Genomic DNA, 26588 nt, shown 5'->3' on the forward strand with positions numbered 1-26588 from the left:
TTCTTTCTAACAAAAAATTAAAACAAACCGATACAAAACAACCACAACAATTCCAAGGATCATGTCAAGAGAGGGGGGAAACGTACATGAACGATATGTCCTCATTACATGTGTTTGGAAAGAATATATCTATAAATGCCAAACATATAGGATCAGTTACAACAGCAGACTTACAAAGTTGAAAATAACCTTCTTTAAACCTTGGAGAAAGTCAACATGATACCTAAATAAATAAAAATATGGAAGTTCAGTAAATATCTCAAAATAAATATAGAACAGAAGGTGGTCCAGGTTCTTCTACTGAGGAATTAATGAAAGAAATGAATGGAGACCAGTTATCATAAAATTTATCTCTGGTAATATCACCCCTGACTTCTCCACAATGTTGTGTTGGTCTGTCTACAAGCACAACCTTCCAAACCCTATCATAGCAGTTTTGCATAGCTGAGTCTTACTCTTTACACACACTAAAAGCAAATATTTAAGACTGTAAGAAGAAAGTGTCCTTCCAATTTAAATTCGGACCAGGGAGTGGGGAGAAGTCTGCCAAAGTTTGCAGAAGCTTTTTGGGCAACTGTGGCCTGCATGAAAGGTGGTGATGGATGAGCTCCATTTGGCTTGCTGCAGAAGTCACTTAAAAAATAAAAAAGCTTTTCTAATAAATGTTTTTAAAATAACAACCCAATTCTGAGTCGTTAAAAAACCAACATCTTGACTATCCTTGGCAAAGGAGGGAAATAAATGGAAGTGAGAAGGGCTTGCTTCCAGTATGAGAATCGCTGTGCATGTTGGTGAATGCTGTTTCCTGCTGGAGAGCATGAGATCTGTAGTTTCCCCTGCCTCCCAATCAGAGAAAACTTCAAATCTCAGGTTGCTCATCAGGAACCTGATGTTTCATCACATAGGAGCTCATTTCCATTCAAGAGTAAGGCTTACTCTTTTCCTGTCTTGATGAGAAGCAAGCCCTTCTCATCACCAGTCCCTTTCTTCCAATCCTTTTCAAGGGTATTATGTTTGGTTGGAGGAGGGTATGGTGATGTGGACAGGATTGCAGTGGAAATGGAGACAAACCCTAGAACGAACTCTAAATTCTGAGGCATCATAACTGAGGCTTTCCAAACTGGCAGATTTTTGTATTTCAGACTCCTCCAATTCCCTATTTGCCCTCATTTGGCAAATGGCAAAGTGCATCTCATGAGTTGCAAAGGGCATCTCATGAGTTGCAGGCTAGTAGCAAGTAAAGTCCTGTGTGAAATAGGGCAGCTGAACCATAGAACTGCATCCATCCGTCTCTGTTCTCTGAAGTTTAGCCAGTGAGTTAAGCTTCATAAAGGACATTTTTCTACGAGTCACAAAGTGTGCAATCTGTGTCAAATTCATTCTGCTGCTCCGTGTATCAGTTAAAGATTTATACTGCCAGTGTCTTTCATTTAAATGACTCTGAAAGCAGTAGAGTTGCATAGGGCCTATGTGAGTTAGTGCATGTATTGACCAGGAGGGTCAATAAACCCAGTGTGCAAGAACTGGCTTAATGTGCCCCACTGTGAGAGAGGGGAAAAAATAATAATGGAAGAATGAAATACATTAATGTACACTCATAGTTCCCTTTTTATTGCACAATGTAAATATAACCCAATGTACTATATTTACCAGACAAAGTGTCTATATTTACCAGACGTACAGTATCTTTAAAAAATAATAAAAAAGTGTTGTTACATTCATAGCAGAACAGGACATCTACACCTGAACCAAATGGGTGTGATTTGTATACTGTTGGATGCTTCCTCAATCTCCTAGTGGTGTGAGATTCCAGGAGCTTATACAGGGTTTGTATTTTGTTTTGGAATGAAACACAGTGAAGTGGTGTCTTTACAACCTGAGCCTTAACAGAGGGGTTCACAGCTTTGACATCCCAAAAGGGTCTTGTTTCTCCCAGCCTTGGATTCAAGCACCAATTGAGTATTTTACCTCATTGACATTCCAGCTTGCTACTTTACGTTGACTTTCTGGCTCACTTGGCACAAACTCAATTCTAAACTCTGGCTTTCCTCTGATTTGAAATTTTGTATCTAGCACAGAGCTCCCTTCGCTTTGCTCTCTTAATGGCCCATTCCCCTGGCTATTACCTGAACACAATGAGCCATCCTGCCTTGATTAGCTTTGAACACTTGCTGAGTCCAGGGATTAGGTGTCTGGCAGTCAGTTTAACACCCCAAGCTTGATTCCAACACTTACTGGATCCAGGAATAGAGGGGTCTGGCACCCCCAAACGCATAACTTTAGGTTGTACCTAATTAAACCATTTAATTCAGTACTGTAGGTTGTACCCAATTAAGCCATACTTGGAATAGAGCTACTGAAATAACAGAATCATAGATTAAGTCCAAATGAATAGATTTAAATCCATTGGTTTTAAATGGGTCTACTTACAGGGCACTCCACCGACATAGATGATTATTTTTTCAGATTATTGTTGTTTTATCTCATTTAAAGGCCTGCACATACCACCCACTTATAAAAAAGGCAGTTTATTATTATTATTTTAGGACATTGGTACTCCTGCTTTTCATCCAAAACATACAATCCATTTAAAGAAGGCAGGCTGGGGGGGGGGCACAGGAAGGGGAGAGTCAGGGCGGGAAAGCAAAACCAGGAACCAATTCTTCAAACTGGAACTCTGAATTATTTATTTATTTATATTTTTATTTTTATTATCATTTGAATTTATATACCGCCCTATACCCAGAAGTCTGGCGGTTCACAGAAAAAGATCACAGTATATAAAATAAAAATAAAAGCAATAATAATGATAAAATAAGACCGCAGCCTCATTTTAACTTATGAAATCTTGGTACGTTCATGCCTACAGAGCTAGAAAAGGGAAGAGTGACGCGCCGCCCTCACGAGGCTCCTTCCTGCCACGCCCTGCTCTGCCAGTCACGTAGCCCCGCCCACCCCAGCGACGCTTGGGCGGGGCTGGCGCGAAAATTAGCGTCGACGAAAGCGATTGGCTCCCTTCCTCCGCCTTGTGTTAGAGGGGGGTGGAGTTAGGGGCGAGGCCCCCGGGGCTCACGTGCAGGGCCCCCTGACCAATCGGGTGATCGCGTGATGTGAGTCTCTGTTGCCGGCGCCGCAGTTGTTGTTCCCCTTCCGCCCCGCCCTCCCCTCCTCCCTCCCCTCCTCCCCTCTCCAAGATGGCGGCGCCGGCGGGTGCCTGAGAGGGAGGCTGTCGCTTGGAGGAAGCGAGGTCCCGGCCGCTGCCGGGAGAGGAAGACGCGACGCCTCCGCCCCGAGCCCCTCTCGCTGCCCAGCCCGCCCTTCCCTCGGCCCTCCAGGACGATGGTAAAATGACCCAGGCGGGGAAGAAGAAGAAAAGGGCCGCCAACCGCAGCATCCTGCTGGCCAAGAAGATCATCATTAAGGACGGCGGCACGGTGAGGGGGGCCCTGAGGGGAGCGGAGCCCTGAGGGGACCGGGGCGCGGGAGTGTTTGTGTGTGCTTCGGGAGACCCCCGCGGGACCAGGCAGGCCTCCCGCCCGCGTGCTTCGGGCCCAGGTGCCGCCGCCTGCCCGCCCAACGAGTTTGGTGGGTCGCCTTGAACTGAAGGCGGAATGGGTCACCTGCCCCGGTTTGACCGAGGGAGGGCCCTTTTTTATTTTTTATTTTGGTACTGCGTGGGGAAATGTTAAGGGTGGCTTTTGGAAGGAGCTTGGTTGACTACACTTTCCCTAGAGAGCGAGTTTGCCTTCCGCCGTCCTTTGGTCCCGAGTGGGTTTGGGGTTCCCGTTACACTAAACCAGCTTGTCACACAGTAGGCTCCCTAAAAGGTGTGTCCCTCAGGGACAAAATTTGTAATCGGGCCTCGTGAGGAAGGTGAATTTCAGGTGGGGAGAATGGGGGGAGGGGAGCACAGCTTCCCCTCTCTTTCCTCTGCTGTCCTATATATCATTAGAGGGGCTTCTGGTTCAGAAATCTTTATAGATATACTACTATATGGTGTATATATATATACACACTATACTGGAAAGCGTGGAAGGAAAAGGGCACGTCCTTTTTTTGATTCACAAACATATGTTTTCTCTGAGATCTCCTGGCTGGTGCAGAAATCATTGGCTTTATTCTGGGTGGACCTGTTGTGCTTCCATAGTGATGGACACTCTTGAGCTGCTCCAATTCACTATTTGAAGGAAAGATCCACCCGGAGATTGCAAATTCTATTTAGCATAGTCAGGTGTTTTTGTTAAAGGAAACTGCTGTGGTTTCACCTGTGCATCACCTCCAGCCGGTGTAGGATGCCTGCTCTGTACTATGCTATATTAAATATATGGCTGTTTCAGCAATGTGTGCTGATGAAGTAATCTTGGTTTGAATGTTTCACGGTATACAGGCATGTCCCTGTTTTCATCCCTGAAACTTTTTTGGGGGGGAGGGGAACGCAAAATTAATGTCTGTACAGCTTTCTCTGTCACAAGATGTAGAGCACTTTTCAAAGGCATTTGTAATTTTGCAAGGATGCTGAGGTTTCTGTGTAATAGATCATTTTCTTGGCAACTAGTATTTCTAGTTCAGTCTTGCCAGTCCCCCAGATGGGATGCTGGCACATCCACTTTTACCCTTGGATTGGCAGTTTGAACAAGAGCTTTGGCCAAGGGGGCTTCAATTGCTGAACTTAGTTTTAATTTCTATGCTTTGCCATTTACAGCATGTCACACACCCACACCTTCACACACCCTGTTTATGAGCTACTTATGTACATCTCTTGCTAATGGATAGCTTCATGCTTTAAATGTATTTTCTGTGTGGAGATCATCTTGTCATAGACACATGAACACACACTGTGTTTTCTTCTCTAGAGACATCAAGTAACAGATGCACAATTATCTTCTTGTACTCTACTGGTCAAGCTTGTGATTGCAATTTTTACATTTTTAACACTATGGTTGGAATCCAGCTTTGCCTGTTCTTGTTATGTATTTAAGGCAGGGGTGGTTAACCTGTGATCCCCTAAATGTTGTTAGACTTCTAAACTCATCAACCTTAGCCTGCATGACAGGTAACGGGGGATGGGAGGAGTTGAAGTCCAGCAGCAACTGGCTGGAAAGATTAGCCACCTATAGTTTATGGACTTGAGCAAAGAGAGAGTGAATTTATGGCAGAGAACTGATAATAGCCTATTTATGTTTGATTTGAGTTTGGCTTGACTTTCCTGCTCGGTTATGAATTCGGAGTTGTTTTACATTTAACACATTCTGTGGTCGCACCAATGTTTTCCATAATTCACACACAAAATGTGAACAGCACATATGTAAAACATGTAGAACCATGAATAGATATGCTTCAAAGAGTTGTGGCCAATTAGGAGCACACACATCAGGGAACCCGAGTCTTTGGGGACAGGCCTCCTGTTTACATTCTTCATGTCACCGCTCTTGGTGTGAGCAGCTATTCTGGATTCTGCTGTTGGATTGGTTGGTTTGTTTTTGCAGATGTGCTCTTCACAGTTCTGCACATGAGAAAGTCATGCATGTTTCTTCATATGCAGGAAAATGTTTTGTGCAAATTGGCAATGAAGAGCTTTGACTCAGAGTTCTGAATGCCATAATCCTGTTAGTCAAACTCATGTGTTATCAATTTACACAGTTATTTATGATGGTTCAAATGAATGACACTTTTCACTGAAGGAACAAAGCTTAGAAGATACATTTTCTTAAATGAATTCTGAGTTTCCCGTTTTTAAAAGGGGAATAATAGTACAGAATTGTTGAAGATAAAGCATTTCAATATTTTTGCAGTTCCACACCACAATTCTTACTTGCAGTTAACTGTATTTTCAGCTTATCGCCATTGCCATGTTCATTTTATTTATATTCTATATATTTTCAGAAGATTACTCTTATGTTGTTAATAGTGCTTAAAGTAGGTAGAGCACCTGTTGCAGCTTCACTTGCTTGTAAAATTCACTGTCCTTTTTAAAAAACATGCTTGTCAATGCTCTGTCCATTTCTCTACTTAGGAAGGCACACAGTCTGTATATCTTGATTATTCTTGTTCAGGTAACTTGTTCCAATGTAGTTTAGCTTTTTAAAAATTGAGTGGGATCTGCTGTATCAATAGTAAAGGGACACAGGCGGAGACACTGTATTCATGTTACGGTAGAAATGATTAAAGCACAAGTTGCTCCCTTGAATGTTTAACACCACCTACATAATTATTGTTAAAATTGCTAAGTAGTCAGCACAGGTGTGTTGTCTTGTGCTGCACTGTATAGAGCAACTTTGAGAAAGTGGCCTTTGCCAACCTGGTGCCCCCCCATGTTTTAGACTACTCCTGGCCACAGGAGGTGTATGTCCCAAACCTGTGGAGGGCACCAGGTTAGTGAAGACTGTGAATGGAGGGTATCCAACAGTTGTTCACTTTCTGGGGACTCTGTGAACTGCCTGTGCTTTCAAGGAGAGACTGCTTCATATTTTTGAGGTTGGTTATGTTGAAACAAAGTTGAGAAAGGATGTATACTTATTAGTAGCTTTGAGTTCTGATTTAATAGGTGATGTCTCATTTCCTGACTTTGATTCAGTGGATGTCTCCTTACAACTTACAGTGAAACTTATCTTCCTCCAGCTCCTGCTCAATTCCTACCCTTTGTCAAATTACTGTTGCAAATGCTCACACTAGAAAACAAATATTTTAGGCTTCATAGTTGTCACTTTCACCCTCCTTATTGCAGGTCAGATTTCTAAGTTCCAGTTCAACATAAATGTATGTGAAACTTCAAAACATAGGGTGCCTTATAAATTACTCCAGAAATCTGTACTTGAAATGTTTGTTGTCCTGAGGATTACTCCTCTTGATCCTTGAAGGTGCTTCAGTAATAGGTCAGTACTTGTGTGGCCTTTTTATTGCTAAGAAAGGAGTTGGCAATTGTGACCTAATGCTCTTCTCCAGCAGGAGAGTAGGTACGCTGTTGCAGACAAGTCACCTTTTTCATCCTTAAAGGGATGACTGAGACACCTGCAGCACTGCCTATTATAAGACATGAGGCAGGGTTGTCACGGCTTCCCAAGGCACATTCCCTAGCTTGGCGATAGCTTCAGACCTCTGAATCACTACTTAAAGAATCTCAGGTAGTAGAGACAGGAAAATCCTCTGCCTTAGACTTTGGTAAGCTACTGATAGTGGTGGTTCACATGAATCACCAAATCATTTTTGGTTATTAGGTGGAAGAGATTATCTCAACTTTCAGGCTCACATTCTGCTGCAAAGCCAGGCAGTCAGTAAATCACACACTTCAAAACTGGAGATAACTGTGTATTAGCAAAGCATTATTTTCACAGACTGGGCGGTTTCAGCACAGCATCTTACTTCATGAAATCAGTTGCTGAGACTAAAAGTTCCTTCCTCCCCACAGCCACCTATGTCTTCTCCTCTTCAGTGCTTCTTGCAAGCAATTGGAGACTGTCCCTATGTGCAGCTTGTCTTTCCTTCTCTTTCATGTCTCATCTGGTTCTGGAAGTCTGGGTGAAGAGAGGACCTTGAGGAGGGGGAGACACCCGTGATTCTTCACCAGCCTGTCTCATCTCTGCCTCCTGGCCACCCTTCTGCCTCTGATTCTGGACTTTTCTCTGCCACAGATTCACCCCGCTCACTAAACCCCGTTTCTGACACCACCTCCCTCTGACCGTTCATGTCATCCCACCACCATTCCCTATGCTTTGAGCCTTTTTCCCTTAGTGGTTCCCCAGCTGGTTCATCCTGCCACTCCTTTGCATCCAACCAGTCCATGACACATGCACCACAATTACCTACTTCTACTCTTGGATTAATCTCAAAGGAAAGAGGTAATGGCCACACAGAAGAGTAGGAAGAAGCATACAAGACTGAGGTTTGTGCACGTAATGTCAAACCTTGGTTTAGCATTGCTCTTGAACTATTGCCCAGTAGTCAAGAATGATGGGGGTTACAGTCGTACCTTTGTTGTTGAACACCTTGGTACTTGGATGTTTTGGCTCCAGAACACCGCAAACCCGGAAGTGAGTGTTACGGTTTGCAAACATTTTTTGGAAGCTGAACGTCCGATGCGGCTTCCAATTGAGTGCAGGAAGCTCCTGCAGCCAATTGGAAGCTGTGCCTTGGTTTTCAAACCATTCTGGGAACCGAACAGACTCCCAGAACGGATTAAGTTTGACAACCAACGTACCACTGTATGTATAGTCTAAAACATCTGGAGGACACCTGTTTGGAGAAAGCTGAACTAGACAGACTTACGTTTTGACTCATGGCTTAACATGCATAGGCTATACACTCTACAAACCACAACTACTGGGTTAATATTGCATCTGAACCAGGGATGGTGGTTTGCTCCAAAAAAAAACAAAAAACCCATGGCTGATAAGCAAAGAACAAACTTTTGCTTATCCTTGTGGTTTGGAGTAAAACCAAAACATGGTTTGGATGGAACATGAAGGCAGGGCTCGTGGTTTGTTTCTCTCCAGTGCAAGTAGGGAGATGGGCAAAGTGAGCATGATCAGTGCACGCATGGCAAATCATAGTTTAAAACACATATCACTCTAAGGCAACTTCATGTATTCATATGTAGGAAGAACAATATTGCTTCATCACAGTGCATTTTCCCCTTGGATAAGGAGTGTTGTCGTGCTCTTTCCAGCCCAGAGTAAGATTGTTGTGGAGAATGAGGAGGTGCTGTTACTACTTTACACCCTCAAGGGAAGCATGTAATTGCCCGTCTGTGCTGATTGTACATAATGGTATAGTAGTTACGATGTGTTTGGTGCTCTGTGGTCTTCAGCTGCATATTTAACGCCTGGGTGCCTTCATGAGAAGTTGCAGAATTGCTTGCAAACATAGCTGACTTTTGCATCTACATATAAAAGCAATGTGGTCAGTCAGATGTTCTTATAAATGAATGTTTCTGTGTGGATGTTTTCAAGCATCACAAAGTACTGTAAAATATGTCTGGAGGAAAACGTACATAAGTGACAGAGTTGTGACTAGTTTTCCTGTTCCATAATGTGAATTAACACTACTCAAGAAAATGTCAATGCAAAAAAGTAAAAGAAAGTAAAGAAAGGAATACTGCCCCCCCAAAGGAAGTAACATTAATTCTTTTCATTCATCTTTGTTGTACTTCCCCGTTTGTAATATTCAGTCAATTCCGACTGTTCATACCACCATTTTAAGGAAGCATGCTATGCAGCTCCTGGGTGTGACAGGATGTGGTTAAGCATTTGATTGTATTTGAAAGTGCTCTAGAATTTTAGAAATGTGAAGTTGTGTGATGCTACTGCAGCTTGAGTACTGTTGTTTTTTAAAAGTTTCTACACTCCATGTTTTAATCCTTTGCATCAGATTCTTAACTTTTTTCCAAGTCTGTTATGAGTAATTACAAGGAATTGAAGCACTGTTCCTTCCCTTTCCCCTCCATCTGCCACTGTTCCATCATGTCCTTTTGGGAAAAGGACGAAATCCTGAGGGTAGCTGCAGATGAAATCCTCCCCTCTGTTGGCTTGGCTGGGAAAGCATATCAGCATGAGTTGGCTGCTGCTGGCCTGAGTGCTATAGATGTGTCACAATGCCATAAAAGATGCAGTGTACAGATGCAGGAGCCTTAACAATTTTATGTAAGGAAATGCCACAACACCTTGGCTGCTGCCACTCTCAGTGTGTGTGTGTGTGTGTGTGTGTGTGTGTGTGTACACTTGGGTGTCAAATTATTTTGGGTGGCTTTGGTGTCTGACCAAAAACATTTCCTCTGAACATGCCCCTATTTTGGGGGAGTGGGAGATAGCCAGTGTGAAGGAATGCGACTTGATCTATTTGAAGTGGGGTTTTTTAATTCCAGAGTGGGTGATTTCTGGTTTAAGTTCTGAACAAGAGGCTCAAAAATTCAGCCTAATAAACTCCCAAGTACAAAATGAAACCCAAAGTTAAAGGGGGGAGAGACAAAAAAGAAGAAAAATGGGGAATCAGAAACTGAAACAACCCAGCTACTCCCCTTCTAATTGGCTGAAAGATTGGGAGGGGAAGTTAATCTTTTGCATATAAGTAAAGCTGCTAAATAGGAAATTATTGTGTGTGTGTGTGTGTGTGTGTGTGTGAGAGAGAGAGAGAGAGAGAGAGAGAGAGAGAGATGAAACAATATCATGTTTGGAGCTCAGTAAAAAAAATGTGGAAATGATTAACTTTCCTCCATTCTCTCTCACATTGCAGCTGGCAAGGGGTGGCAGAGGCATGCAAACTTTTTCTGCCTCCCAGCCAGGTGATCATCTATCTTAGCTTGATGAACAAGACTGTCAAACCCTCCAGTTACATTTCTTCCGCCTCCCCCAGCTTTCTGTAGTCACAGAAAGAATGCAAGCGTAGATGCATCTGTGCCAGGAGCGCCTCTGGAGAAATGTTGAAGCACTCTGGCAGTTACAACTCTTGGCAGGGTATTGTTTTTCCATACATGAGTTTTGATGCAAAATTCAGCTCAGTTTTGGACCAAAACAAAAAAAAAAAAGTAGTGCTACACTAAAATATTCCTTTTTGGTTTTGTGTGTACTGCAGTGCAAAGGTGTAAACTGTGCTGTGAGATCTGTACTCATTCTTGGCTTAATTTGAGCTTAGTTTGAGGAGTAATTGAATTCCTGTGGCAGTTAAGGTTTTTAGCATCAACCTTTCCATGCCCTCAAACATGTATTGCACTTGTAATCCCAATTAAATGTGGTCTCATGCAGAGTTATTGGGAGAGATATAGTAAGTAAGAGAACCAAAATGAGCCCACTACATGATTGTCTCTGGGTATAGTGCCCAACAGTAAGCCGCTGGCTTAACAGTAGTATGTTCTATATTGAAGAGTTTTCGCTACAGTAAGGCGTTTAACCTTAACATCCACTTTAGCAAAGCTCTCTGGCAGTTTTCCAATACATTTATGCAATTAATGGCCACACTTGAAAACTTGGATACTCTCATTTTGATTTGTTCAAGCAATACTATGGCTGCATGTTACTTTGTCATTGATACATTTTCATGGATAGTGGGTTTTGCATGAAGGTATGCAAATTCTTTGCAAAAGAAAGAAGTAGCACACTTTTGAGAGGATTAATTGGGGAAACACCGATCTAGTAATGTAAGGATAGGTAACTGGAACATGCACCATTGTCATGAATGTCACCTGACCTGAGAGAATAGAGGACCAGTATTCAAACCTATAGTGGAATCATACAAGAGTCAAAATAGTTTTTCGTAATGGAAATGAAAATGCTTACTGAAAAATTGTATGAATAGTTTGATGCATTCAGACTGTGGTTTTTCCATTACATGCTCATGGAAAGTTGAGTCTTGGGCTCATGGACCTTCTCTACTCACACATGGGGGTTTCCTAAAGTGGCCAGCAAGCCGTCGATTTTCCATTTTGTCTGAATACCTGTCCTTAATTTGCCCTTAATCAAGGATCCTAGCATACATTTTGTTCCTCCTTTAAGAGCAAACTATAATTGGCCAAACCCCATTTTGTCCTTATGCATGAATGTGACAAACTTTTATCTTGTCAACAATCAAAGTCACTTTATAAATCTCTCCTGGTTGCTTGGGTGGGTGGGTAGAATACCTGAGACATAAGTTCTATGCATGCATGCATGCATGCAACTGCAAACTGTAATTTTGGGTGTCTTTCATTCCCTTGAGTTGTAACATCTGTTTTCATCCCCTGTTGCAGGAGTGCCTCTCTGTATGCTGTTGAACTGCAAGTCTTATCTTCCCTAACCATTGGTACTACTGGCTGGGGCTGATGAGAGTTTAAGTTCAGCAGCATCTGAGGCCACAGTTAACCACCTCTTCCCTATTGTTTGCTAGTGAGGAAATTATATGTGACTAGTTGGGCTATATGTAGTAACAATTATATTTCTTTCTTTCAGCCTCAAGGAATAGGCTCACCTAGTGTCTATCATGCTGTGATAGTAATATTTCTGGAATTCTTTGCATGGGGGCTTCTGACAGCACCTACCTTAGTGGTAAGTGTTTTCCTTTTTTTTAATTACTGTATTTTAACAAGGGATTAGACCTGACTGCCACTCCTCTCTCTGCTTCCTCCCTTCCTTGGTACTTAAAGTTGTTTAGTAAACTGACATTAAATCACTGTTCCCTGTTTTGGAATAACTGAGGTTTGATTGAATCAGCAAGCAAATATTTAGGAGGAGGAGTGAGATGGGTTACTCATTCTTACTGCTCAGCTACAGTTTAGGATGTTGGGGATTGTGCATCTGTATCATGCATAAAACAGTGCATGGTTATTTGGAAATACGCAACAGAGTAAACAGTTATTGCCGTCAGATAAATGTGTTCAGTCTTGGCATGACTGGCAGGTTATGTGTATGGCTGTACGAGAGAGCCAGTCCCCTTAAGATGACTTAATGCATGCTAAAAGCAAATTCTGAATATATTCTTAAGTGTTCTATTGTGGTTTATTGCTATTTCTGTATCTGGCAAAATGCTGTTATTGATAGTAATATGTAACTGAAATGGGGCGGTTTGTGTTCAAGAGACATAGTGTGACCGGGGTATTTGTCCTCAAGTAAATGTTCTGTTCTCAGTTAAATATTCATGTAATCCAAGTAAACTGGCTTGTCTTGCATTTGAAAGGTAAAAATAAACACTCTTTGAACATACAATTTTAGCTTTGTAATAAGAGAAGGAAGTAATTGCACTATTTCACTGCTAACTTTCTGAAGTATGGAAAGCCTAAAACAGTCCAGCAGAGGCTGTGTTTCCTTAAATTCAATTCCAAAACACACACCCATTTAGAATTTCCTAGGGCAGCTCTGCTCTGATTTCTTTCACTTTCCTGTTTTTTGATGCAGTGTGAATCTGTCTTGGCCAGAAACATGCTAGCAACGTCTGGCTTGCATGTGGATAGGTGGCTTTGAATTTTGTAATATCTTCAGGGAAACGTCTTCCTAAAGGTTCCTTCGCCAGTTCTAACTCTGCAGCATGCACAGTATCCATGCCCTCTGTCTCTCCAGACTTTTCTCCTAGCTCACCCCTCAGAAAGAGCCAAACTTTCCTTCTCAGTGCCTCATGATATAAATGTGAGCACAATTCCAAATTCTCTATGCAGAAAAAGCAAACAACTGCAAATAGTGCTGTGTATGCAAATATGATAATGGAGGTAGTAAACAAATTGCTGACCATCAATGTTCCTGTGTTTGCATGGTCATTATAGCTTATTGTGTGCTGTTATGTAATGACAGAAAAAAACTGCACTTGGTACCAGAATAATTTATACCAGCTCTCAAACCTTTGACTGGTTACTTGCACTTTTTTTTTTTAATTGTGTAAAAAGAAATAGAAATTGGTGTTAAACATGATAAAGGAAATTATCGGATATAATGTTTCAAATACTCCTAAAACTGCTCTTCTGTGTGTACTAAACTCAGAAGTAGTACTTATAGAAGTGCAGTTAGCTTGCCAGTCTGTTAACACCTGGCAAGTTTATCCATTGTCCAACCATGAAAAGGAAAAATATTTCAATCTTTCAAAGAATGGACAGAATATATGGGAATTTTTCCTAATGACCAAATTAATGCATGAAACAACCAGCAAGCTGGCAGATTTAAAGAGAGATAAGCCTTTTAAAAAAATTAATATTGGAATAACAAAATTAGTTACAATTTAATACTACATAATTCTTTTCCATTATATGATGCTATATCATGATGTTTATGTTTCTTCAGAGTAATAATATTTTTTCTTTTGATGCATTAGATATTTATTTTCTTTAATATAATTAGAACCTTAAGAAAGTCATAATCACATTTTATATTAGTTTGAGACACTATTTGCATTTTTTTAAAAGTACAATATAAGTGTGTCTGCATTATCTGAATTCACATATGCAGAAACCTAGAAACTGTCTCTTTAAAAAAAGAGGCATAGTATCTCCAAAGTCAGGGCAAAAGGAAGCTACTGATGGTAGCGTTGCCACACTGCCAAGTATCACCATGCCACACTGGGATTTCTGACGAATGTGGGCATGGATGCATCAGCAGTTGCAGTGGTCTTTATGGTAGAAACAGTTCTATCACATCAGAACGTTGCAGGTATTGCAGGCAGCTGTAGAACGTCATTCTTCTCCCTCTTCCTTTTTTCTTAGAAAAATCACGTAACAAATGGTGATAAGCTTTTTACAATATTGGCAGTAGTGAGCATTTTCTGCTACGAAGGGAAGTGATTCTGTCTCAGTAAACTGTGATGGTGGTAATGAAGGCAAAGGACTTTGAAACGTTTTTATGCTTAAATAGAGTATTCATACTCTTAGGTGTCCTTCATTAATATGTCACATGCGTAATTGTTTCACAGGTTTTGCACGAAACCTTTCCCAAACATACGTTTTTAATGAATGGCCTAATCCAAGGAGTAAAGGTAAGACCAGCCTAGCTTTTAAATGTCTTCTATTGAAGTGTATGATTCATTCATAAATCAGATGCCTGCAAATTAGACCTGAATGGTTCAATTATTCCGCCTTGTTCTATACAAGTTCAGGATTATACCTGACGTTGTGAATTTAGGGTGAGATCAAACACGATAAGCCAAAAGTTAGACTGCATTTAATTCTTGTTCACCCTACGTATTTCATATCATTCCTCTCAAAACTCTAGGAAGATCATAGCCTTCAGTTCAAGATACTAAATTCCTGTAGTGACAGGGATTCCTAATGTTCTAGTTCAATCTTGAAGTGAAGACGTGTTATTAACCCAGGCCTTTTAAACAACGTGTGTGTGTGTGTGTGTGTGTGTGTGTGTGTGTAATATAGGCTTCTCAGTTTTATGATTCCTGTTTTCTTTATCAAAAAGAACAAGTTTATAATGCATTTTTAATCATTTTTGTGAGCCACTCAGATAACATATATTGTTGAGCGAGTATTTATTTGGAACACGCTGAGGGCCAGTTTTTTCCTGTCTGGTTATCTGCAGGTGATTTGTTCTCACCTAGTGAACCACGGTGTATAAGCCTGCTTTATATCACACAGAAAGGCTTTTGCAATGCCGACCCCCAAAACTGGAAGGAGTACTGTCGGGCTACCTATGTTTTTGGTGGGCTAAGAGTCATCCATATGAGCCCTATCCTGCACTTTGTGTTATAGGCATCCTATTAACTGAATCTGCTTGCTGTAGAGTAGTGAGTCATTTCAAGGAAGGGGCAGATTCTCTTTTTTTAAAAAAGTAGGTTTTAGGTGAATGTATTTCTTTTTAAAAGGCTTTAGATCAGTGTTTCCTAAACTTGGGTTTTTTTCAGACTACAACTCCCATCATCCCTAGCTAGCAAGACCAGTGGTCAGGGGTGATGGGAATTGTAGTCCGAAAACAGCTAGAGACCCAAATTGGGAAGCACTGCTTTAAATGAATGTATCAGGATGTGAAACCTTTCAGCTCTTCTTTTTGCCTTCAGTGTGTTCTTCACTTAAACATTTGTTTTTACTTCCCAGGGCTTACTGTCTTTCCTGAGCGCCCCTCTGATAGGGGCTCTGTCTGACGTTTGGGGCCGAAAATCCTTCCTGTTGCTAACAGTATTTTTTACCTGTGCACCAATTCCACTAATGAAGATCAGTCCATGGTTAGTGTCCCCTTTTAAAGTTTGCCTGTATACGTCTGTCATGTTAGTCTTGTGTGCTTGGTTTTCATTATAAGAACAGCACGGTTGGCAAATCCACATCGTGATTGACTCCTGCCCAGAAACCCATGTCCCCACTGTGGAAGGACGTGTGGATCCAGAATTGGCCTCCACAGTCGTTTACGGACTCATTTTTAAACAGTGTTTATGGAAGACAATCTTACTCGGCTATGAGTGATCGCCAAAGAAGACGACGAAGACAAAATGTCAAAACTTGCTGTGTTTTGTGCAAAGCTAGATGGTGCTTGTTAGCAGAGTGCCAGCTCACTTAGCAATGAATGCATTGTGAATGACATAGACAAGCTGTCCTTGGCTGCTCTCCTTGTTTTGCTCTCAGGCAGTGCTGGAGATTGCCTTTTGGTATGCTTTAGGCTTTCCTGCAGTCCCTAGGCTTTATTGAAGCAGAGATTTGGTTCATGGGACTCTGCAATTTCTTGTTCCTCAGGTTTTTAGACAAGAATGAGTCCTATACAGTTTTTGGTGTAGAGCGTCTCTCTGGAATGACGAGTTATATGTCATTTTTTGCTTCTCCTTTTCTGCTGAAACATTCACTTTTTATGACTCAAGGACGTTCACTCTGACAAAGTATGCCAAATGCACCTATTCAATGTGCTTAACATAACCCATGTTTTTCTTTCTGTGTGCATTGTATGGGCTTAGCTAAAAAGCAATTTATAAATATTTTGAATAAATAAAACAAATATGAAAGCTTTTCAAATCTAATATATTGCGGAAAGGTTTGTCAAAAAAATGCTGTTTTAATATTTATTTGAAAATTTGGCTGTATTTCTCCAGCCCAGGCTAGGATTTTTCTTGTTAATTGTAACTACCTTTAAGAAACTATCCCTTTAAGAAACTATTACTGTGTTTTTTTGTGTTCCTAGGTGGTACTTTGCTGTTATATCTGTCTCTGGAGTCTTTGCAGTGACCTTTTCAGTGGTGTTTGCTTATGTAGCAGATATAACCCAAGAACATGAAAGGAGCATGGCGTATGGCTTGGTATGTGTGTAGTTTATCTGAATGTTTTAAACACAACGGCCGTTAGTAATTAGAATTCTTTTAATGTGAGTTGTAACATGTTACAGGAAGTACATGCACCTAATTGGGTTCCTCTTGATTAGCATCATACGGTCCTGGCTTCCTGTTCCTATTTATCAGAAGAATCTTTACATCTTCTGTATTGCGAAAGAACAATCTATTGCTACTCTTACTCATAACTTTAAGTCATTCTTCCGTTACCTAACATTCAACAGTTGCTATAGGAAAATCATGATCATTAAGTCTATAAATTATCAAAACTTATGGTGATGTTTTGTGTTAAATGCTTTCTATTTCTCTGTCAACTTTCTTTTTTTTCCGCCTATCAACTTTCTTGAATCCTTCTTGACATTAGAAAGAGAGGATGTGGTTACTCACTGAAAATATTATCCCTGTTATCATTCATAGGTTTCGGCAACCTTTGCTGCAAGTTTAGTTACCAGTCCTGCCATTGGTGCCTACCTGGGTCGTGTGTACGGAGACAGCCTGGTTGTGGTCCTGGCTACAGCTATTGCATTGCTGGATATTTGCTTTATCCTTGTTGCTGTACCTGAATCATTGCCAGAAAAGATGAGGCCTGCATCGTGGGGAGCACCCATTTCTTGGGAACAAGCTGACCCATTTGCGGTAATGATGTATTTAAACGTTTGGAACAGAGGGTGCTGTGGTGTGCTTTGAAACTCTGGAGTTTTTATTAATGTGTAACAGTAAATGTTTTGTTGAGCATGTCTGTACTGGAATTTCATCCCATTGCTTTTTGCAATTGGTTGCTTAGCTAATGTTTTAGGAGGCTGTGGGGTGGCCCAATTTCAAAACACGCGAACACACTTGGTCTGCGGCTAAATGCCTGGCTGGTCTATATTTCCATATAATTTTGCTTAATTAATCTCTCTTTCCAGAGTCATGCTTGTAGGTCTAGGCAGGATTTTTCTTTAGCCAGTTAGCTGTCCCCAACTGCCTTAAGAAACTACAGTCGTACCTTGGAAGTCAAAATGGAATCTGTTCTGGAAATCTGTTTGACTTCCAAAACGTTCAGAAATCTAAGCACGGCTTCTGATTGGTTGCAGGAAGCTCCTGCATCCAATTGGAAGCCGCAGAAGCCCTTCCGGGTTTGCGGCATTCAGGAGCCAAAACGTTTGACTTACAAGGCATTCGGGATCCAAGGTTCAACCGTACAGTCAAACCTCTTCTTACGTTTGCCTCCGTTCGCATCCATTTCGCCCAACGTCCTCAGCAAACCCGGAAGTAAACAGCAGGTTTGCCGCCATTCGCGCATGTGCAGGAACGGCAATCGCCATTCGCACATGCGCAGAAGCAGACAATAGCCACCTGTGCACCACGGCACCTCTCCTAGCAACCTGTTTTGACTTCAGGGTGGGCCTCTGGAACAGATTGTGGTCATGAATAGAGGTTCCACTGTATATGGAAGCTCCCATCCAAGTGGAACAGGCTCACTAACTACTGTAAAAATGTTTGGGGCAGTGTCAGGAGACAAAAGAACTTGGGCTCCAACATGAGCACATTCTTGAACTCCGGGAGAGGGGTGGGTACCGTGTGTCCCAGCTGAAGTGGCTACACCAGGACTGAATTCTGTCCATTTATTAAATGGGCAGGGACAGAAATTCAGCTATACGAGAAAAGCTCACTCCTCGCTGACCTCCTTGCTTTTTATGAAGGTCCAGAATGGAGACATGAAAGTAATAAACCCATTTCTGAAAATCCCTTTATTTGCTTCAGACCATATATGTCCATGTGATTGGGGAGGATTTAGTTTTGATGGGGATATAGCCCTTCAAAACCTTATTGTGTCCTGGAGAAATTCTAGAGAGAGGGAAAATATGGCTGGGTTGGGGGAGGCACACATTTCCTACCCTAATTGCCCACCCAGCATAAGGCATTAGGTGTTCATCCGTCAGTTTTTCTCCGTCTCTGTTTATTTCAAACTCTCTTCAACATTCTGTGGTTCCTGAATGGCAGTGGACTTTCAGGTCTTTGTTGGGCTGTTTCAGGGGTTTTTTCCCCTTTTAAAATTCACTCATCTTTTATCCTGCATTCCTGGGGAGATCTCTTCATGTATGCAGAAACCCCTCCATATGTGTGGCCCTGTTCACTGTCCTCCCGTGAGGCAAGGAGCATTATTTTATTGTGCTTGAATCCCATCTTTTTCTCCCAAGGAGCTCAAAGTGGCATGCATGGTTCTCCCCTTCCCCAGTCTCCTTTAAACCCCACAACAACCCTGTGAGGTAGGTGAGGCTAAGAGGCAGTGAGTGGCTCAAGGTCACCCAGTGGCCTTCATGGCCAAGTGGGGATTTGAACTCTCCTTTCCCAGGTCCCAGTCCAACACACTAACCACTACATCACATGGACTCTATAAATGATACTTGACCATTTCCCTTTTCCCCTCTTGTTCTAGTCATTGAAGAAAGTTGGTCAGGATTCCATTGTGCTGCTAATCTGCATAACAGTCTTTCTCTCATACCTCCCTGAGGCAGGACAGTATTCCAGCTTTTTCTTGTACCTCAGACAGGTAAGCATTTGCCTAATTATTTTGATTGTGGAATATTAATTGACAGAAATGAGGGGTGATCAAGCCGGAATGACTTGATGATAGATTCATTTGCTAGGACTTGTCACCTTTGCCTGAAGGGGGCAAATCACTTTTTATTCTGTGCTGTGTAGAATCATTTGCATTGCTTAAAAGCACATTCACTTTCTGCTGAAGAATGACTGAAACTCAGGCCTCTGTACCATTGTAAAGGTAAAGGGATCCCTGACTGTTAAGCCCAGTCGCGGACAACTGGGGTTGTGGCACTCATCTCGCTTTACAGGGCGAGGGAGCCGGTGTTTGTCTGCAGACAGTTTTTCCGGGTCATGTGGCCAGCATGACTAAGCCGCTTCTGGTGAACCAGAGCAGCACACGGAAACGCCGTTTACCTTCCCGCCAGAGCGGTACCTATTTATCTACCTGCACTGGCATGCTTTCGAACTGCTAGGTTGGCAGGAGCTGGGACCGAAGAATGGGAGCTCACCCCATCACAGGGATTTGAACCACTGACCTTCTGATTGGCAAGCCCTAGGCTATGTAGTTTAGACCACAGCGCCACCTGCGTCCCCTGTACCATTGTAGGGACATTTTTAAAAACTGTCCTGCCTTGAAATTGAGTTAGCTAGCTATATTCAGTATTTTATTAAATGAAAGATTTTAGTTAGATAGGTAACATTATGTGAACTGAGCATACTTATGTGAACTGAGCACACGCTCATCTATGTTTAACATAAAAATGATCCAATGATTTTTTATTTATCCTTTAGATAATGAGATTTTCACCAGAAAGTGTTGCAGCATTTATAGCAGTCCTTGGGATTCTCTCCATTGTTGCCCAGGTAACTATAACTGACAATCTTGGTTTGCCGTAGAAGTTCTGTTAGCAGAATATCTTCAAGAACAGAGGTGGTTGGGCTGTCACTGGTGATTAGCTAAGTATGGCACTAAAGGTTTCGTGTTAGGGCACTGATGTTTAAACTATAATCTGTGGAGCCACAGCAAAAATAAGATGAAAATGAAGGGCTTCCCAGTACAAATGGTGCATAAAGTTCAACTTCTACATTCCAGTGCAGCTTTACTAAATGTGTGTGATGAAAGCAAACAGTAGTTGTTACAGTGGTGCCCTGCAAGATGAATGCCTCGCAAGACGAAAAACCCGCTAGACGAAAGGGTTTACCATTTTTCGATGCGCTTCGCAAGACAAATTTCCCTATGGGCTTGCTTTGCAAGACGAAAACGTCTTGCGAGTCTTGCGATTTTTTTCGCTTTCCCCCTCTTTTTCTAAGACGCTACTAGCCTTTTAGCCGCTAAGCCTTTAATAGCCGCTAAACCGCTAATAGCGCTAAGCCGCTAATAGGGTTGCTTCGCAAGACGAAAAAACCGAAGAGACTCGCGGAAAGGATTATTTTCGTCTTGCGAGGCACCACTGTACTTTGATTCTCCACTTGCCCCCCCCCCCCCCAATCATGTTCCCAGTCTCCAGCTTTGTAGAAATCAGATGCCTGGGTCACTGAGAACTAATCCAGGATTTTCTGTAGCGAATCCTTTTTTAAATCTCTGAGGTGTCCTGGGTGTTTCCAATAACCATATACTGCATTAACTAAAATATTGACATTTTTCTCCCTTCAGACAATAGTTTTGAGTTTACTTATGAGGTCAATTGGAAACAAAAACACCATCCTGTTGGGCCTGGGATTTCAAATACTGCAACTTGCGTGGTATGGCTTTGGCTCAGAACCTTGGTAAGTAATGTTTTCAATCTGTTGCTTTTTTGTTTATTTATTGGCAGAATCCTGTTCTTTATTTAGAAGACTCCTTAAAATATATGCTATGTGACTCATAAATCTCTCTTGCTTTCATTCTTAGTATTGGGAAGTGTGTTCTAAAGATGCGCAGTGATGATTGTCATAATGTCTCTGTTCTGAGCTACACATTTAGGGTGATATACAATGGTTAAAGGGACGAGGGTGGCGCTGTGAGTTAAACCACAGAGCCTAAGACTTCCTGATCAGAAGGTCGGCGGTTCGAATCTCCGCGATGTGGTGAGCTCCCATTGCTCAGTCCCTGCTCCTGCCAACCTAACAGTTTGAAAGCACATCAGAGTGCAAGTAGATAAATAGGTACTGCTCCGGCGGGAAGATAAACGGCGTTTCCGTGCACTGCTCTGGTTCGCCAGAAGTGGCTTAGTCATGCTGGCCACATGACCTGGAAGCTGTATGCTGGCTCCCTCGGCCAATAAAGCAAGATGAGCGCCCCAACCCCAGAGTTGGTCATGACTGGACCTAATGGTCAGGGGTCCCTTTTCCTTTACCTTTACAATGGTTAAATCTAAGTACACCCATCCAGGTGCATGGGTTGTATCTGATTAAATCATATTGTCATGCTAGGACCCGCGGCCATGCACTAAAGCTCAAGGTTGGACAATTCAATACAGACAAAAGAAGGTATAGAACCATAGAATTGTAGAGTTGGAAGGGATCCGAAGGATCGTCCAACCGCCTGCAATGCCGGAATCTCAACACGCAGTTGCCCATCCACTTTGAAACCATGCAAGACCCTGCTTAGTTGGCAAATGTACTAGCAGTTTCACACCGCAGTTAAACAGCCACAGTACTGTAGTGATGACCGTCAACTTGCACAGCTTTAGAAGGGGTTTAGACAAATTCATGGAGGATAAGGCTATCACTGACTGCTAGGCATGGGTATATATATTTCAGGTTCAGAGGCAGTATTCCTCCGAATTCCATTGCTCATATCTTGCTTGTGGGCTTCTCATAGGCATCTGATTGTGGGAAGAGGAGGTGGACTAGATGGAACTTTGATCTGATCCAGGAAGGCTGTTCGTTGAAAGCAGTGGGTTGTCATGACTTAAGCCTTTTGATTTGAAGTGGTCTACTGAGAGTATGACTTTCTGGGGGTATTGCCTTTAATGACTGCAGAGAAGTGTAACAAGCTCTTGTTTTCCGATGTCTTCTATGTAGATCTTACATACATTATTCAAGCTATTTTGTTGCTCCTTTTTTGCAATATTAGCACTGATGAGACCTTTTTGCTAATAATAATAATAATAATAATAATAATAATAATAATAATAAGGCACGTTCATGTCATACAAATGGTTGGTTTCCCTGCAGCATTACGTAATATCAAGCTGAAATTCTCAGAGGTGATTCTGAATTATACCTTGACAAATTTATCCGTACTTTTTTCCAGGATGATGTGGGCAGCAGGGGCTGTTGCTGCCATGTCTAGCATCACGTTTCCAGCCGTCAGTGCACTTGTTTCGCGAACTGCTGATGCTGATCAACAGGGTAGGTACTTCATAAGACAAGACACGTGAAGTGGAAAATTCTCGGAACCAATAAATGGCTTTATTTTTTTAGAAGTACATTGAGTACTAGTAAAAAGTGATCAAAATGTCTTTACCAATCTCGGGATTGTGGGGAGACAGTTTCCAGACAGTTTGTTCCAGATAAGGCAGGTAAATATTTGTTAAGCACACAGTATGGCCCCAGTATAGAAAACTGTTAGCCTGTAGCTGATTCTTTTGTTGTTTTCCAGGTGTCGTACAAGGAATGATAACAGGAATTAGAGGCCTCTGCAATGGCTTGGGACCAGCACTTTATGGTTTTATATTCTACATTTTCCATGTAGAATTGAATGAAATTCCAGTGACTCAGAATGATCTGGGAGATAATGTAGCCACACAGCACCATTCGCAGCAGGTATTGTCTTCAGCGTTTCTGTATATTTTAACAGAGGGGGGGCAAACATTTTACTGCTTGCATACAAGTACCTCTTAGGTGTATATGTGGTGGTAAAGGTAAAGGTAAAGGTACCCTAGCCCGTACGGGCCAGTCTTGACAGACTCTGGGGTTGTGCGCCCATCTCACTTAAGAGGCCAGGGGCCAGCGCTGTCCGGAGACACTTCTGGGTCACGTGGCCAGCGTGACATCGCTGCTCTGGCGAGCCAGAGCCGCACATGGAAACGCCGTTTACCTTCCCGCTGGTAAGCGGTCCCTATTTATCTACTTGCACCCGGAGGTGCTTTCGAACTGCTAGGTTGGCAGGCGCTGGGACCGAGCAGCAGGAGCGCACCCCGCCGCAGGGATTTGAACCGCCGACCTTTCAATCGGCAAGTCCTAGGCGCTGAGGCTTTAACCCACAGCGCCACCTGTGTCCCATATGTGGTGGTAGACTTTGCTTAATGTGTGACTTGTCCTTAAGGGTCATTTCAGAAACAGAATCCGTGAAGGTTGCTCTAAAAAGTATCTTCTCTGGTACATGATAGCAGAGGTTGCGAATACCAAGCTTACGGCATGGGTAGCCTGTGTTGGTACCATACAGGTGTCATCATCCCTGTCCATCATTCATGCTGATTGGACTGATGGGAGTGGGGAGTCCACAACATTTAGAATAATACTGTACCTTGTACCTGGCTTAGAATATCTGATCCTCAAAATGGCTTAATATATCAATTCATCACTGCATGGAAATACTGAAGGTTGTTTCACCATTCTCAAGTTAAAAAAATACTTCACATCTGTCCACTGCTGGAAAATCATTTTATTTTGTTAACTGTGTCGTACCTTGCCTGCTGAAGTTTTGGCTGTTGGAAAGGGGGGTGAGGCTGCAAGTGCAGTGGTTTTGCAGTATCTGGAGAAAACCCATATGCAGCTTAAGACCGATTTCTGATTGATAAATGCACACTTCATTTGGGAGTGGCATTCAAGGATAAATCCAGAATTTTGCCAACAAAGATTTTGTATTACTTTTACCAGCAAACTACTGTGTGAACATTTTATTCTTGCAAATCCAATGCTTGATGCAGTATAACAACAACAACAATAATAATGCATAGAGTAGCCATCATCTCTACTTTGAATGACATATATGGGATTACCTGTTGTGTTTGGCATTCTCAAATATCTGGAGCAGTTCTGTAGTTTGGTTTTAAATATGTCACACAGCCGGGGTGAGATGATAGGTTATTGTTTGTGTTTAGTGGCTCCAAGTCCAGTGCCCTCTAATCGTTTAGGTTAGCGGGAGGAAGGGTGGGAAAGAAACTTTGCAACTCTGTTGGCCCAGTGTCCAATCTTTGCTGCACTAACATCCGGCGTAAGATAATCTAAAGGGGAAACGCAATTCAGACTAAAAGTGGTGGTTTCTTTTGGTAAGCTTCTCTTGTGCTTTTCCTTGCAGAACTCCATCATTCCTGGTCCCCCATTCCTATTTGGAGCATGCTCCGTATTACTGGCTCTGCTTGTTGCCTTGTTTATTCCCGAACACACCAACTTAAATGGTCGATCGAGCAACTGGAAAAAGCACTGCGGTGGCCACGGTCACCCGCACAGTCCACAGGCCCCTGGAGAGGCCAAGGAACCTTTATTACAAGACACAAATGTATGACAAAAAAACTTGAGGACTCCTAGAGCGAGTTTCTTACTCTCTTTTTCCCCCCACCTGCAGTTCTGGATGCACATTCCATTTCCATTGAAAGTGTCGTTTCTTAAGGTGGTCTTAAGAAATTTTATCTCTTTGCATGAAAATTGTAAGAACCACAAACAGGAAGTGGAAAATCCTCCAAAGAAGTTACAACTTAAATTATTTGATTTTTGATTTTTTTTTTTTACCCTCTAGGATTTTTTGCCATTATGTCCTAGTGAAAAAAAACAAAAAACTTATTAAATCTTTACATCTTAATTTTGAAACTAAATTATATATATTCAAGGTATTGGCATGTGTTCTTGCATCAGTTTCTGGAAGGTGTTAAGCTTTATTCTCTTCATGTTGGTCTCAATGAGACATACTAGCAGGACTTGGGTACCCATTTATTTTAACTGTAAAATCTTGGGTCAGACAAATTCAAAGCCTTAATATAGATGCACTTGACCAAGAAAAGTGAACTGGGTTGACCTTGGACTGTCAAATCAGTGTCTGGCAGGCTTTCCTTATTTTTACTAACACAATCATGTGTTGAACACACATCCTGAACAGTACACACTCCTTTAAGTGCATTATTCTGCTAATTCTTTCATTCTTTTAATTAAGTATATATCAGTATGTAGTACTTAAAACTAGTGGGTAGCGTGAGCCTAAAAGATTTTATTACTGGCTCCAGACCTCTACCTTCCTAAATACAATTTGATACCACTATGCTTTGGATGTTTTGCATAAGGACCTCAACACTTGAACACACAAACTCAACTCTAAGCTGATAGCCTTGAAGACGTTGGTGTGGTCTATGCTGGATTGCCACTTCTGTTACTGGTCAGCGACGGTAGCTTTTTAAGTACAGAGCTAAAGCCAAATGGCAGTTGATCTGCCTTCTCTGGCTCTGTTGTTATTTGTGAATGAAGTCTGCAGAGAGAGAGAGAGTGAGTGGCGACTGGTAAGTAGCCCTGCCTAGTAATAGAGGCGGCAATCCTTGCGCTATAGTGGCCTTTCAGGACTGTCACAAGTTAACACTTCAGAGCCAAGGATTAGTCCTGCCGTTTCAGGACCACAGTACAGGAGAGAGCTTTATACAATTACTGATGTGAATTTCTCTAAAAATGTATATTTTTGTGTCCGGTTGTATTATTTAAGTGTTCCTTTGTATAAAACGTGTATAAAGTATTGTATAGTTCAAAATGTTTTCATCTTGTACTGTGGTTATTGCTTAGCTTTTTTAATGCACCACGGTTGACTAAAAGCTGGAAAAAATATGTAAATACACTGTTAATAAAGTTGAATATTTTAGTGATTTTTTAAAAAACAAATTACTTGAAACAAGACTATATGCCATGTTTGTAGATGAGCTTATGCCTTTCTCATGGTAACACTGCTGCTTCTATGTACTCACAGATATTGTTTACTTAAAGGCATCACCAGCCTGTGCTTTGTTTGTATGAGACACCAGGAAGAGGTAAACATAAGGTGTAGTATCCAGCGGTGACTATGTATTAATGGAAAAGACTCTGCCAGCAGAATGGGGAGGAAAATTTGGCAATCTCCCCCCAATCTTAAATCTGCTTTAGACAGTTGTCGGAGCACTTGGTGAGGGGAGAGATGGAATACTGTAGAAAGAATTCCCTACTGACTAAATAAAAGGGTGTTTTTCAAATTTGGCTCTTGTAAAACTCTTATAGGAGCAAAATGTATCTACATAGCACCAACTGGATTTAGCTTTTAAGATTTCTGCCTTTGGCTATATAAAGAATTAATCAACATAGTTCCAGAAGAGAATCTTATTAGGTAATGTTCAGTTTTTTGGTCTTGCCAGTAACAATTTTCTTTATATACAGTTAGTGGAGGAGTTATATGAGTAAGACAATTTCATATAAGGTAACTGTAGAATTGA

General features: G+C 41.8%; 1 protein-coding gene across 2 annotated transcripts; it reads left to right on the forward strand.

The window, feature by feature from the left end:
* Window positions 1–3069: 3069 nt before the first annotated feature.
* MFSD14A (major facilitator superfamily domain containing 14A) lies at window positions 3070–26351 on the forward strand. Of its 2 annotated transcripts, none has more exons than XM_083743474.1 (12): window positions 3070–3434; window positions 11913–12008; window positions 14353–14415; window positions 15479–15606; window positions 16548–16662; window positions 17110–17328; window positions 19115–19228; window positions 20014–20085; window positions 20876–20988; window positions 22460–22557; window positions 22808–22971; window positions 24449–25883. In XM_083743474.1, the coding sequence occupies exons 1-12, from the start codon at window positions 3348–3350 to the stop codon at window positions 24653–24655; spliced, it is 1476 nt and encodes a 491-aa protein (XP_083599600.1). In that variant the 5' UTR covers window positions 3070–3347; the 3' UTR covers window positions 24656–25883. The 2 variants fall into 2 exon arrangements, with proteins under 2 accessions (XP_083599600.1, XP_083599601.1); XM_083743475.1 differs by lacking the exon at window positions 24449–25883 and adding an exon at window positions 26110–26351 and having other exon boundaries at window positions 3159–3434; window positions 22808–22991.
* The last annotated feature ends 237 nt before the right edge of the window (window positions 26352–26588 follow it).

Source organism: Podarcis gaigeae, assembly GCF_964106915.1.
Source record: "Podarcis gaigeae genome assembly, chromosome: 6".
Classification (NCBI taxonomy): Eukaryota; Metazoa; Chordata; class Lepidosauria; order Squamata; family Lacertidae; genus Podarcis; species Podarcis gaigeae.